Source organism: Nesoenas mayeri (genome assembly GCF_963082525.1).
Source record: "Nesoenas mayeri genome assembly, chromosome: 7".
NCBI classification, from domain to species: Eukaryota; Metazoa; Chordata; class Aves; order Columbiformes; family Columbidae; genus Nesoenas; species Nesoenas mayeri.
Window position 1 is genome coordinate 15,719,670 of NC_137551.1, and position 13,081 is coordinate 15,732,750.

The window sequence follows — 13,081 nt, forward strand, 5'->3', positions numbered from 1 at the left end:
CATCTGGGCAGAGCAAGAGGGAAGAAAGGAGAATTGTTGGTATTCCTGGCACTGTAATTCAGCCCATAAACTAGCACAGAGCACTAGATACCAACCACAGTATTTAGTAGTTTTCCTAAATCTTCTTTGTAGATTTAGGAAAAAAGTCAGACAGTGTGAGATTGTAACCAATATTAGGATAGCTACTGAACATTACAATGAAAGCATTTAACAGTAAACTGCAGGCTTTCTTTCTCTTGTCACGTTGGGTTTTCTTCTCTAAAGCCCCGTGTGTCTGGGCACTGAATCCTTACCAATTTCATTGCTGATTAACCAGTGAAAGGAAAGATCAGTAAGAGAGTGTCATTGGTGTAACACACATAGGCAACAAATTCTCATTACAACTTAATGCCATCCACACAGACTGCAGAGGGTCACGGGGAATGGCTAATGGTAGCCGACAAATGTTGGGTGTATTAGTCACAAAACATTTGCTGAATTCCATCAGAATGTCGTGACAACCTTCAAAGCTAGTCCCAGTGAGCTGCTGGAATCAGTGGAGTTTGCCTGTGACAAGCTGTCACTCTGTCTTGGTTGAGCTTTATAGCACCAGTCAAAGCAGTCAGAGAAGATTGAAGTGACAGAGGCCCACTGAGTAAATAGTGAAACATGCAGCACATCATGAAATATTCAGCCAGGGTGTAAAAGCTCTAAATGCTTTTTCAGTTATTAGCACCTGCACTGGCTGCATACATCTAACACTAACAGCATGTTAATTGCCACAATTTGTTAGGATAGTTGTAGGAGAAATTTCAAAGGCACGAGATGTTCTCTAGTGTGCCTTCAATTCGTATCTTACCTTCAGCAAACCCACTCCTTCCTCCTAAAATTGAGTATGTGTGTGTGCATACACTCTCAAACTCACAGCCACATACAAAATCAGGTAGGAAAACTCAGAATTCTTAGACCACACACAAGATGAGTTTCAAGATCCTGAATCTTCAGCAGGAGACTGTTAAACATCTTTCTGTTGGCAAAATCTAGATATATTATATCTACCTGAGAAAGGCATAATTGGAGACTTTAACAAACACAAGTTAAAGAGCAATTGTGTTTTCAGGTGTGTTTTGTCATTGATTTGATAGAAGGGGGAATTTTATTGGGGGGGGGGGGTGTGTGCAGAATAAAAAGTAGTCAAGACATTCTTTTACTGATACGCAAAGATTAACAAATTACAATTTATTTTCAAATATCACCACGGTCCCTACTGATCATATCATACTCTTCTTCCCTGTGCTCAACATATGGGCAGTTCCACTGCAGATCAATGAGGGTATGTTGTTCTAATGCTCAATTGCATGTGAATGACAGCAAGAGGGTTAAAACAAACGTGGCAGAATACACGGATATGCTAAACAATAGTAATTTAATGAGGCAGCCATTTAGCCTCGTATGGTCTTTTCTCCGCATTTATTGCTTGGGAGATCCAGACTCAAAAACTCCAAGTAAATAAGTTTGCGGTAATAATAAATATGTGCTAGAAAAGCAGCACTCTTTAAAATGTGATAGTAACTTCCTTGCAATAGGTTTGCTGGAAGTGGGATTTATGGTTTTGCTTTAGGCTATTGTCTTCCAGGCAGGCTTTTTGGGGTTGCAGCTGTAGCATGGCATTTAGGATCGTTTTCAAGTTTAATTGATCATAAGTGGCATTATATGCTATTCAAAACCTTGAAAAGAGGGTATTTTGCTCTTCATTTTAAGTCATGCGTATGTAATATCTGCCAAAGAACCAGAGAAGCTATTTTTAAACTGGGGTTGTAGATGAAGGAAATTTAAGTTTTGCTCCTTTGCTCCTATGCATGGTGTACAAGCCTGTCTCTTTCTAGCTGGAATTATCAAATGCTTTGGTTACTACAAACCATAAAAGCCAACATCTCAATTAAAACAAACACTATAGATTTTAATTGATAAGAGGTGGTTTTCTTCCTATAATTTGAATTTTTCAAGTGGATGACTTTACAGCCCTGGAGAACGTAACAGCTGCAGGACTAATACAAGCATTTCCACAGTAACCAGCCAATGTGACTTAAGCATGGCTTGACAGGGCCATCTCCAATGATGAGAGGGGCAAAGAGACTCTAGAAACATTCAGTACATGGTTTGGCTGGAAAGCCAACAACTGTAATGCTTTGTGTAATGTAAATTTTAGTGGGAAGAGGGTGTCCAAACCCCTTAGGCAGATTAGACAGACTTGGCCTCTGTGTGTCTGTCTTAATTAATTTTCAGTGTTTGCAAAATGGGTTTAGATCATTGGATTAACAAGATGATATATGTCCAAAGTAGTAATGCTGTTTCATTATTGTATTACTTCTTAAAATGATCATTTAAAAAAAAAAAAAAAAAAATATCCAAAGATTAGTTTTTAAGTACATAAGCCAGCGTATCTTCTGAGGACAAAGCAGTAAACAGTTTTCAAACTCCATAGACATCTTTGGAGATTGCTTTACTGAGAATGAAAAATTGATTGCATAGAGATTGAAATAATAGTGTAGCCCAGAAGATTTTAATTTAATAAACACACTTATATGTAAAACACCTATAGATTCCAAAACACACAGCATCGCAAAGCTTCTCATGATTTCTTTGTCAGGTAATAATCTAGTCTCCTAAACTCATGCAGTAATATCTAACAGCATAACTTCTTGTTGTGCGTTGCATCGTCTTTGCTTCTTTGAAGGCTCCCCCTTGCCGTACTCCAAGCAGTGAAGCAGAGGATCCAAACACTTCATCATATTGCAAATAAATGCATGTATTGATTAAAACAAACAAACAAAAACAAAAAAAAGCCCACACCACAATTTGTTACTGAGAACTTCAACAGGGAGTTATGTCTGATGATTCACATTCTTCTTCCCTTTCATAGCACACTTCTGTTCGAACCTAAGACAACTAGAAAATATAGTATTGAGGTAAATTAAACCTGAACTAGGGTCAGAAACTCCCCTAGAGACTCCTCTGCTGCCAGTGGGTAGATAGTGAAATGCACTGAACTGTATCTCTGTTAAGTGAATCTAAGAAACTTTGAAAACACAGCATTTCTTTTTTCCAGATGAGACTGATTTATGCCTTTGTCATGTAGTGCGTTGCTTTTTCTTAAATGGTTTAAATGAAACATTGTATTAATAGTTTCTCAGGCTCTTTTAAGCCACTTTCTATGGAGTTAAGCTTGTTTGAGTGAAATGAATGAGAATTTTCCACTGATTTCAATGGATATATAATCAGTGGCTATAAAATTACGCAAATTAATCACCATAATGTAATTAGAGATTATACCTTTCTTAAGCATGCAAGAGTAACTGTTTTAAGTATGGTAACTTACCATACTATATTCAGGGTAAATTAACCTATATCATACACAAAGTCTACTTTAGCAGACAATGCAGAGGAGATGTTCTTGCCACAGTCTTCTGGCTCAGCGTTTTAAAAGCAGAAAAGTTCCCAGCTTTGAGAGTTTAACCAATATGGGCATTTCTTTAACAGGCTTCAAAAGGCAAACTGCTTTAAAATTTGGCTGCTGGTCTCAGAGTACTTAACACATTCCTACGTTGCAAATATTTTATTCTTTGAAATGTTACAATTCTGTATCAGGATATCTCAAGAATTCATGACAAAAACCTGAAGTAAAGACTAGTTTTGCCAGATAAAGTGTTGCCCCTTCCTATAATTTAAGATTGTAGGGTCAGTTTGCCATGTGCCTTGTTAATGTAGTCCTCATTCTAATGCTATTGTATAATTTAATCACCTAGGGGTCCGCACTGGCATCTGAGAGTGCTGGAGTCACTTAGTACTTAGCTTAATGTTTGATTTTAGCGTATGAATTAAAGAACTGTATGTGTCTGTGCTTACATGTAACTGTATTGCTAGAGAGCAAGTTTATAAGATTGTCTTTTATTTGCTTCTCCTTTGAGAAGCCTTGTGCTTTAACATCTTGCTGCAAAAAGACTTAGAAGGTTATCACAGGTAGAGTTGTCAGAGAAAATGGACATTGTTGTTTGGTATTAAAATCATGTATTCTAGATATGGGCATTTGTTAGGCAGTCTGCTCAAAAATGACACACTTTTGAATCTTTAAAGGGCTTCAGTTTGGGAAAGCAAAATATGATTGGGCAAATTGCTAAAATATTTAAAATGCAGCCTGTTAAAGCTTTTACTGTGAAGAGCATCACGTCAGAAGTTATATGTGGTAAAAGCAAGTAATTGGCTTTCCATACTTATGCCAGTCAGTCAGCATGGGGCTCTGTTCTTATCCCTTCTACTTCATTGCAGATGCTAATAGCAGCTCTGGTATTTGTTTTGGAGAGGTGACACTGTAAAGAAAAAAACTCCAACTTTTATAGATGTGATGGCGTCAGAAAGTCCTGTTTAAAATTAAATTGTTGGTGGTGAAAATCTTCAAAACTGCACCCAAAACTTAAAAATTAACTTTTTAAAAATAATTATTTTCAGCTTTTGTTTTAAAGTGCTTGCATTGAAATCATGTTAAAGTGTAAATACATTTCATTTTTTTTACTTTTACCCCTCTTTGTACACAGCTCTTGGGATATCTTTCCATCCATAATTCATAATATTTTCCACTTATGTTGTCCTCAACTTGTTTTTCCCCAGGCATGACCCCTTGTTAATTCCTGGCAACGAGCAGATTGACAATATGGATGCCAATGTGAAAAAATATGACTCTACAGGGATGTTTCATTGGTGTCCAGCCAAGGACATTGAAAAGGTCATTTTGGTAGGTATTGATGATAAGCTGTATGTGAAAAGAGATTACTTGAACCATCAAACTGATGTCTAATGGATTAATAAATGAATTGCTGCTATTATTAAATCCAGTATATTGAAATTGGAAACACAGTGTAGTGTAATCAAAGGTAGCATTTTGGTCCAAAAATTCTGATTATATAAATCTGTATGCCAAGTGCAACAATAAAAATTGGTCCAAAATAGAGAATTTCTTTTTTCATAAGCTGAAATTTGCATATTGAGCTTAAATCTTTAGAGAATTAAGATTGGAAATATTGAAGTGTTTACATACTCCATTTATCTCTTTACACAAGGCAGTAATGGTTCTAATACAGGCAAGTGTTGCTTTGCATTCTCATTTATTTATGTGAATTTTGCTCTCTTAGAACTTCTCTCTCAATTTCCAACATTTCAAGATGCCTAAATAGGCCAGAGTAAGTAGTACTACTACTCTGCCTCTCTAGCATGTTGCAGTGAGCCTAGTCTATGTTTGTTTTGTTTGTTTAACTGAGGAAACCACCAAACTGACTCAAGTTGTTAAAAATAATTAGAAGGCCTATCACAGTCTATTTTGTTCGGTGAAAGTTTGTGCCACTTGTGTTCATGTACTCATACCTAAGAGTAACAAGTAACTAACTCTAGATCTCATATGCAAAACTGATGATATTTGAAATGAACTCCCTAGTGGATCTTCACTTTGTCGCACTTCATAAAGCTTTTCCTGAGCCTGCTTACTTAGATTTTCTTGCACTGTGGCGTGGTGTAGCTGATGATGGTGACAGCCCTGCTTTATTCTAGCAATCAGGGGTTAAAAGCTTGTCTCTATTTCTCCCTGGGGGTTCCTGTAATAACTATGGCATTGCCTGGAATAGCAATATTGGTGCTTAAACAGTTGAGCAAGTAAATTCCAAATTCTAGAGACTGGGCTGTAAGACAGTTTGGCTGAGCAGCTTTAAATATATGCATTTATATGTATTGAGCAGGCAAGGAGAGGCAGCCCTGCTATACAATACTTTGTAATAGACAGAGACAGAAATCTGCTTTCATGTTCTAAACACATTTTAGCAGACAACCTTTACATGCTGTCCCACTTTGGAAAGTGTTGCTCCAAAAATGGCGTTGTGGAGTGCCTAATTTTTCATCTCTTGGTGACACCATGTCAGTTTTTCCCTCTACTAGCCTGTGAACTGTAAGTCTCACCTGGTTCTTTCTGCTTCATGCATCATCACCAATAAAGACACTACCAGCAAAATGCTTCCCTACACCTTTTCAAACTCACTGTCCACAATTTATGTTTACCGTCATAACTATACAAATTTAATGTCGTCCTTAGAGACTACACAAGTACAAATTAGTATATAATTTGAAGATGATGGGATTTCCCCCAGTTGCCTTCTAATTGATACTTGATGATGCCTCAATCAGAAAATAATTAATTTTAATGCCCAAGGTCTGTGAGATTCCTGCAGTATCAGGTAGTAAGAACTTACTTTGACATACAGTGAAATGTACATGGCTGCATACATATCAATGACTATAGAATGACATTTTTTATATAGTTTCTTTCATAACTCAGTCTCTGTCTTGTAAAGTCTGAGTGTTTCAGACCCATAGGCAGAGACATAGAGCAACTTATATGCTGCACTTGAGCATTCACTCTTGTCTTCTACTGTTTGAAGGGCCAAGACTACTGTCTTCATAGAGTTTTATGAAAATCAGTGTAGTGGCCCCAGAGAAACTGAAAGCTCATTTTATTTTTTTAACTGATCAGAAAACTTCTACTCAGAGTTCCTACTCTTCTTACATGGTGAACTCCTCTGCTGAATATTCTAACCTGTATTGCACATTGTCATGCTTCCATAATTTAGAAAAAGGACATAAACTATGCATAAGTGAGGGGAAAATTTTGCAGTTCACCATTGTCTTAGTTTTATTAATTGGCAAGTAATGTAATGTATGGTACAGAGTGTACAACTTCTTGCCAATATAATATCAGTGAATCTTCAGCTAATTGATGGAGTGCAATAATGCTATGATTGGCTCAAGAAATGAAGGTCATTTTTTCCTAATGACTTTATTTAGTCATCTTGGTGTTTGAGTTGCCTGCTCAACTGACATTACCACTGACAAAATTAGTGCAAAAATGTATTCTTGTCACTGAAACAAGAAGATAATTTGGAATACCATTCAAATGTTCTCCATGAGACTTTTTTCATTCTGTCTTTTCAAATACCTAGGAAGTCCAGTGAGCTTGAAAAGTTAGCATTAGTCATGTTCTTGCATGCTATTTTTTTCTTACTGAGAGAAGCTCCATGGAGTATGGTGGACATCCATTGTAAAACAGAACAATGTAAAGCATTCTTTGATTGCTTCTCAGGGTAGCAGCAGCTTATCCTAAAATAAGAACTTTAACTCTAAGAGAATATGGTCCTCAATTCACAAGATGTGTAATACCACAAAGCCCTGCTAAGACAACAGGCACTCACATTTTCCTTTTCAAACTGGTCCTGAAGAAAACACACTAGTGATTTGTCAGCTAAGTCATGGTTTTGCATCTTTTTTTCTATAATCCTTCTAATGGCTAAAGGCATAGTGGGTCAAATTCTGTTTCTAGCTGAAGCAATGGCACTTTGATTGTAAGCAGAATCTTAATTCACATGTGTGGAAACATATATATATAGGACCAGAATGCGGTCCAGTACAATGTCTTCCCAAACACTGAAGCATTTGCAAACAGAACAAATTTTTCTTCTGAACAGCTATTATCAAACCACTTCTTTGTGCATGAACAATATTGACAGTTGTGTTTTTCCTGGTTTAAAACTCAATATATGATTTAAGCTTTCCTTTGTTTCATTTCTCCCTTGTCTTATGTTGTGTTTTGTTTTGTTTTTTAGACTCGAAGTGAAGCAGCGATGACAGTTTTAAGTGGGCATGTAGTCGTTTGCATATTTGGGGATGTTAAATCTGCTTTGATTGGATTAAGAAATTTAGTGATGCCTTTACGAGCCAGCAACTTTCACTACCATGAACTCAAGCACATTGTGTTTGTGGGTTCACTTGAATACCTGAGAAGGGAATGGGAGACACTACATAACTTCCCCAAGGTTTCAATCTTGCCTGTAAGTCCAAAGCCATATTATTGATACTTTGTTATTTAGGACACCAACTGGACAGATTCGTATTGACTTTGATCTTAGGCTTTTTTACTTTTGTCTACTTATAGGCCTGAGGACTTAGATTTTTCCTTTTACTGTGTCTATGAAAACAGAGCCCTGTGAGACCTTATTAGAAGATATTTGCTGCAGTGTTCAGATCCTCATCATCCTCATCGGATGAATTTCAGCTGCTATCAAATGCGTTAGCTCTGTTATATATCAAACATTGACTGTAGTGCATTGTATGTAGCCAGTTCCGATGTGATTTCCCTGACAGAATGACAGTAGCTATTTATGACATTATTTATGTATTTATACCCACAAAACCTTTGAAAAATATTATTGTTACTTAAGCTACATTATATCTACCTATGTTCATCAAAAAATCCTGTAGGCTGACCTAGTATATAAGGAGTATTGCCATAGCACTTCTGACTCCTGCCAAACTCACACGTGGAAGTACAGCAAAACTCTGAAAAGCTCCTATTGATTTTAGTAGGGACAACCACTAAAACCATGATTCAGAAGTCCTTTTTCTCCTGTATATCATCATCATTCAGTTATGTGTCCAAAATGTAGAAGCATGAGCTCCAGAACAAACAAATGAAGCCCCCCAAGCGAGTGATCTTAGGTGGTTATAGCTATAAATGACCCACAAATCTGTAGGCAGGAGGGAAACAAGCCCACAGTATAAGTATGAAAGAGAATGCTCTGTACATTACAGAGTAAAGTAAGTTTGGATATTTTTTCTGAGAATGAAACAATATTAATTTACCAGTTATTAATAATTATATTTCAGCACTTAAATAAATCAATGATGGGTGTAACCTAAACTGAATAATTGGTAAAATAGCTATAGAATTGAAAGACTGCGTTCACTTTCTGATTAATTCAGACTGTAGGTCTTTGTTACTGTAAATGCAGTTTTAGTGTTAGCCCTTGGCTTTTTTTCTGTAAACTGATACAACAGATGGTGTCACAAGATTCTCTGCTGTCACAAAAATGGTGTCAATATCATGTTTGGTCAGTTAATATTCTTCCCTTCCTGCCAATCCCTTTTAATTCCAGTCACTGTGAAGACTAAAGACTAAGGAATCAGAATTAAATTAATAATACTCTTGAACTGTGGAACAGAACAGAATCCATCTACTCCTTCCAAACTATCCAGTATATAATGTACATCTATGTGTATTCTTAAAGTTTTCATTCTGAATTCTGAAGAGGCATTAAGGAAATGTATACCACCTTTACATTCTCCAATCAGTTTGCACCCAAATTTAGAGTAGTTTTGGACTAATTTCAAGTTAAAAGGCTTAGATAGTTAATGCACCATTAAAAATACAGAATATATAAAAGAATTGTATCCTACACAGTAATTAAGGGTGCTGAAGACCACGCAGACTTCCTTACTGCTTTTTCTTCCTTTTTTTTTTTTCCTCTCCCCCCAGCCTATCTGGCTCAAAATGGTGATATAAAGTTAAAAATATCAACATCATTCTGATCTAACTATACTAATTTAAAAGACTACTAAAGTTTCTCAGATCATACTGTTAGGAATCATGTGTTAAAAGGAGGCCACTCAAAGTCAATGCTTCTCTCTGCTTTGGTTCATGAGGTAAAACTGATGGGGATGTGGTTACAGCTGAATAGAAAAACATCTGTTCTGATTTAAAAAAAAAAAAAAAAAGGTGGAAATTCATTTAAAGTCTGTATTAAAAGAGACATTTAAGCTGCTGAATAAACTCTTAAAAAGTAGGCAAATGCCAATTTTAAATATCCTCAGGCAGCCTTAATTCTGTCCCTTTGCATAAAATCATTAGGAGTAAGCCTTTAATTAATTACATGATTGCGTACTATTTTTGCCCACAGGAATCCTGCTTTACTTGGTACACAGTACAGACGCAAAGGGCAAAGTTAAGGTGGCAGGAATAATCATATCCTAACTTTTTAGTACTCTATGATGAAATCATATCTCTTTGATATATACTGTTTTCCATAAGGTTTCATGCTGCAAATTATTGAAAGTGATGTGAAATAGCGAGGCTGGTATCTGAAAGGAGATGGCAATCACTGAATAAGAATTGAGCTCTGCGTTCACTTTGCTCATTTAAAATTCACTTTTACATTGAATATTCTCAGTAGAGTTCAGGAGATGTTCACCATGAGTCATCAGGAGATGGAATAGTAGGGTCTCGACTCAGTTTTATGAAAGTCACTGCGTGACAAAGGGACAGCTTAGTCTCCTCATCATCATTAGGGTCTTTGGGTACCAAACTATATGAGGCAGCAGAGCAAAATCTAGTTTCCATAAAATAATCTTTAGTTTTCCTGGACTTTGCAGCCCCCTGACATAGACTTAATATTCTGTAACTAGATACGTGGACCGTTGGATGTGAAAGGCAAGTGTTAATTTTAAACAAAACATAATGGGTTAAGTGTCACATCTCGGTTGTGTTAACAATGGAAAAAAACCCCACGGACTACCACAGCTTTTCATTTTAATTATTGCATTCTCCAATTTAGAATTATGGAAGCAGGGAATGTTACATGAGTTGTGCCAATTAAAGTAAAGTCTTGTTTCTGTTTCAAAGATTTAATCACACAACTTTGAAGATAAGTGTGTTTTCCTTCTAGAAGTACCATAAACATGCATTGAAAGGAATTAACCTTTTTCATGTGTTGCTTCAGGTAGAAAAAAAATAGCTTTATCCTGATTGCATTTCAAATGTGTAGGACACATAATGTCTTCCTGTTTAAATTGCTGTTTCTTTGCCCAAGACCGTTGTGACTTGGTAGTAGATAAACAGACATTTAAAACACACCCCTTGTTATATACAGAGAGCCAGAGGTTGCCACATGATAGCAACTTAAATCAAGACAATTTCAAGTCACCGACGAGATGTAGAATGCTGGCATTATTCCTGTTTCTTGTTTGTTAGTAATAGCTTGACTGAGTATTGAGACTGAACCTAAAATGCTGCCATCAGCACCAACTACCCTTTAGATTAGCACTCATCTCCTATTCCCTGGCACATAGTTAGACCAGCTTAATGTCAGAGCATAAAAAAGATACTTGTTAAATAATTTCCCAAAGCTCCTTCTCAATCTTTAATTTGTTTTTCTTTTTTTCCTTTCTTGCCCCCCCGCCCCCCCCGTTTTTTTCTCTGTGCCGAAGGGTACGCCATTAAGTCGGGCTGATTTAAGGGCTGTCAACATCAACCTCTGCGACATGTGCGTTATCCTGTCAGCCAATCAGAATAATATTGATGATGCTTCGCTGCAGGACAAGGAATGCATCTTGGCGTCACTCAACATCAAATCTATGCAGTTTGATGACAGCATTGGGGTCTTGCAGGCTAATTCCCAAGGTAAGGACTGCCCTATAATACTTCTCTGCAGTGCCTACAGGGGACAGGACCTGGCAGGAAGAATATCCCTCACTCAGTAATTCAAAGAGCCCTACATCAGCTTGCTTGACAGTTAAACCTGCTGATTGGTATGATGGCTTTTAAAGGGACAGTCACGTAGTTTCTCTGCTACATCACAAAGCACGTCTTGCAGAGGAAAAATGAATGAACATGAAACTATCAGTTTTGTCAATTTAAAATTTTCCTCAAAATATAAATAAAAACATTGCTTTCTCACCCTGCCCTGCTCTGTGGCTTTCTTACCAGGGCAGTTGCTGTTATGTAGCCAAAGCTAACTCATGCTCACTTCGGAATACCTGAAGCCACTGCCTAGCAAGATTTCTTTTTTATGTAAATCACATTGCAAACACAGAGAAAAAGAGCTGAGTAATACAAGCCAAAAAGTAAAATAAAAAGAAAAAGAATTTTGAATTGTCTTTACAGTTCCTGTGCCTTCTTGCTCAAAACCCACTTAGAATTAACTGAAAGCTGATTTATTCCCATAGTTTGACATGTACTCATTCCATTTAAGGACATTGAACAAAATCCTTCCATCTTTGCTGAGAGTAGGGGACTGATTCATAGGTAGCCAAAGGCTATTTTACACCAACTATGCCTGTGCAAAGCAGCTGCAAAGCAATCCTAAGCACCCTGGCAAAGACCATCAGTGCAGAAAAAAATCATCTTCCCATCCCTGAAGGGTCTTGCAGCTTATGCAGCTGAAGTCCTACCTCTGATAAACCTATTAAGTGCTGCAGTAAATATTTTCTCTGGATCTAGCCCTGCTATAAATGTGGGTGTAGAAGGGATACTGTGTTGGTCTGCAATTTCCCCATGAGCCTGACCCATACACAGTTTTCCCTCAAGGACTGTGAGAACTAAGATTAAGTTCATTTTTTCCTCTTTACACTCTAATCAGGAAAGAGGAATTATGATCCAAAAATCAGACGCAGCAATTTAACTTTTTGAATACAGAAACTTCTTGAACATGGAAAATTCATTCTTAGAATCAGCAATAAAACTGGAATTTAATACCCAAATTAAATTGTATCAGAAATTTTCGAAGTCAGGCTGGGTGGTTCTCTGGGTAACAAGTAGATTTAGAGAAGGGTAAGGAAGTGATTTTTCAGTCCCATGGGTGTTAGAAGTTTCAAATCTGTGGCCTGGATGCAATACAACCCCAAATATTTTGGAGTTCTTCCCTTAAAAATTTGTGAGACTGACTTGCTCACACTGTGATAACTTATAGTCATGATTAGAAAATTAGTTGCAGAAGTGTAAGACAGGCATAGATGTTCCTTGTTTTGTTGATGTAGGCCTCGGATTCGAAATTTTGTATCTCAAAACCAAATATCTACTTTTACTGCGTTGGCTATACTTTGGTGGGTCTCTCCATCTTCTGTCACACACATAATTAAAATCATCGAGAAACAGACTCTGTCTCACCCCTTTCCTCCCTTCCTTCCTGTTCTTGAGCATGGGCAGTCTGAGAGAATTTCCTTCTTCTGCTCTTGCTTAGAGGTTAGTGATGTTTCCAACATGCCTCTGGGAGCACACCGGATCTTAGACGGTCCCTGAATGAGGATGGAAAAACCTAGAAATATAACAGTCTTGTGCACCACATGAACACCTGTAATTTTTTGCTCTCCATCCTTGGAGGTATTCAAGACCTGACTGCATAAAGCCCTGAAGAACTTCATCTGAAATCATAGCTGACCCCGCTTTGAGCAGGAAGTC

The 13,081-nt window shown here is 37.1% G+C and overlaps 1 protein-coding gene across 8 annotated transcripts in view; it reads left to right on the plus strand.

The window, feature by feature from the left end:
• The window catches only part of KCNMA1 (potassium calcium-activated channel subfamily M alpha 1), a gene marked incomplete at its 3' end in the record, with an annotated part of 468,462 nt that overhangs the window by 410,692 nt on the left and 44,689 nt on the right, over positions 1–13,081 (plus strand). For all 8 annotated transcript variants that reach the window (XM_080347450.1, XM_080347452.1, XM_080347453.1 and 5 more), the window contains 3 exons: positions 4,645–4,768; positions 7,677–7,901; positions 11,113–11,305. In XM_080347450.1, coding sequence (XP_080203576.1) covers positions 4,645–4,768; positions 7,677–7,901; positions 11,113–11,305 — 542 coding nt within the window. The remainder of the gene's footprint in view (positions 1–4,644; positions 4,769–7,676; positions 7,902–11,112; positions 11,306–13,081) is intronic.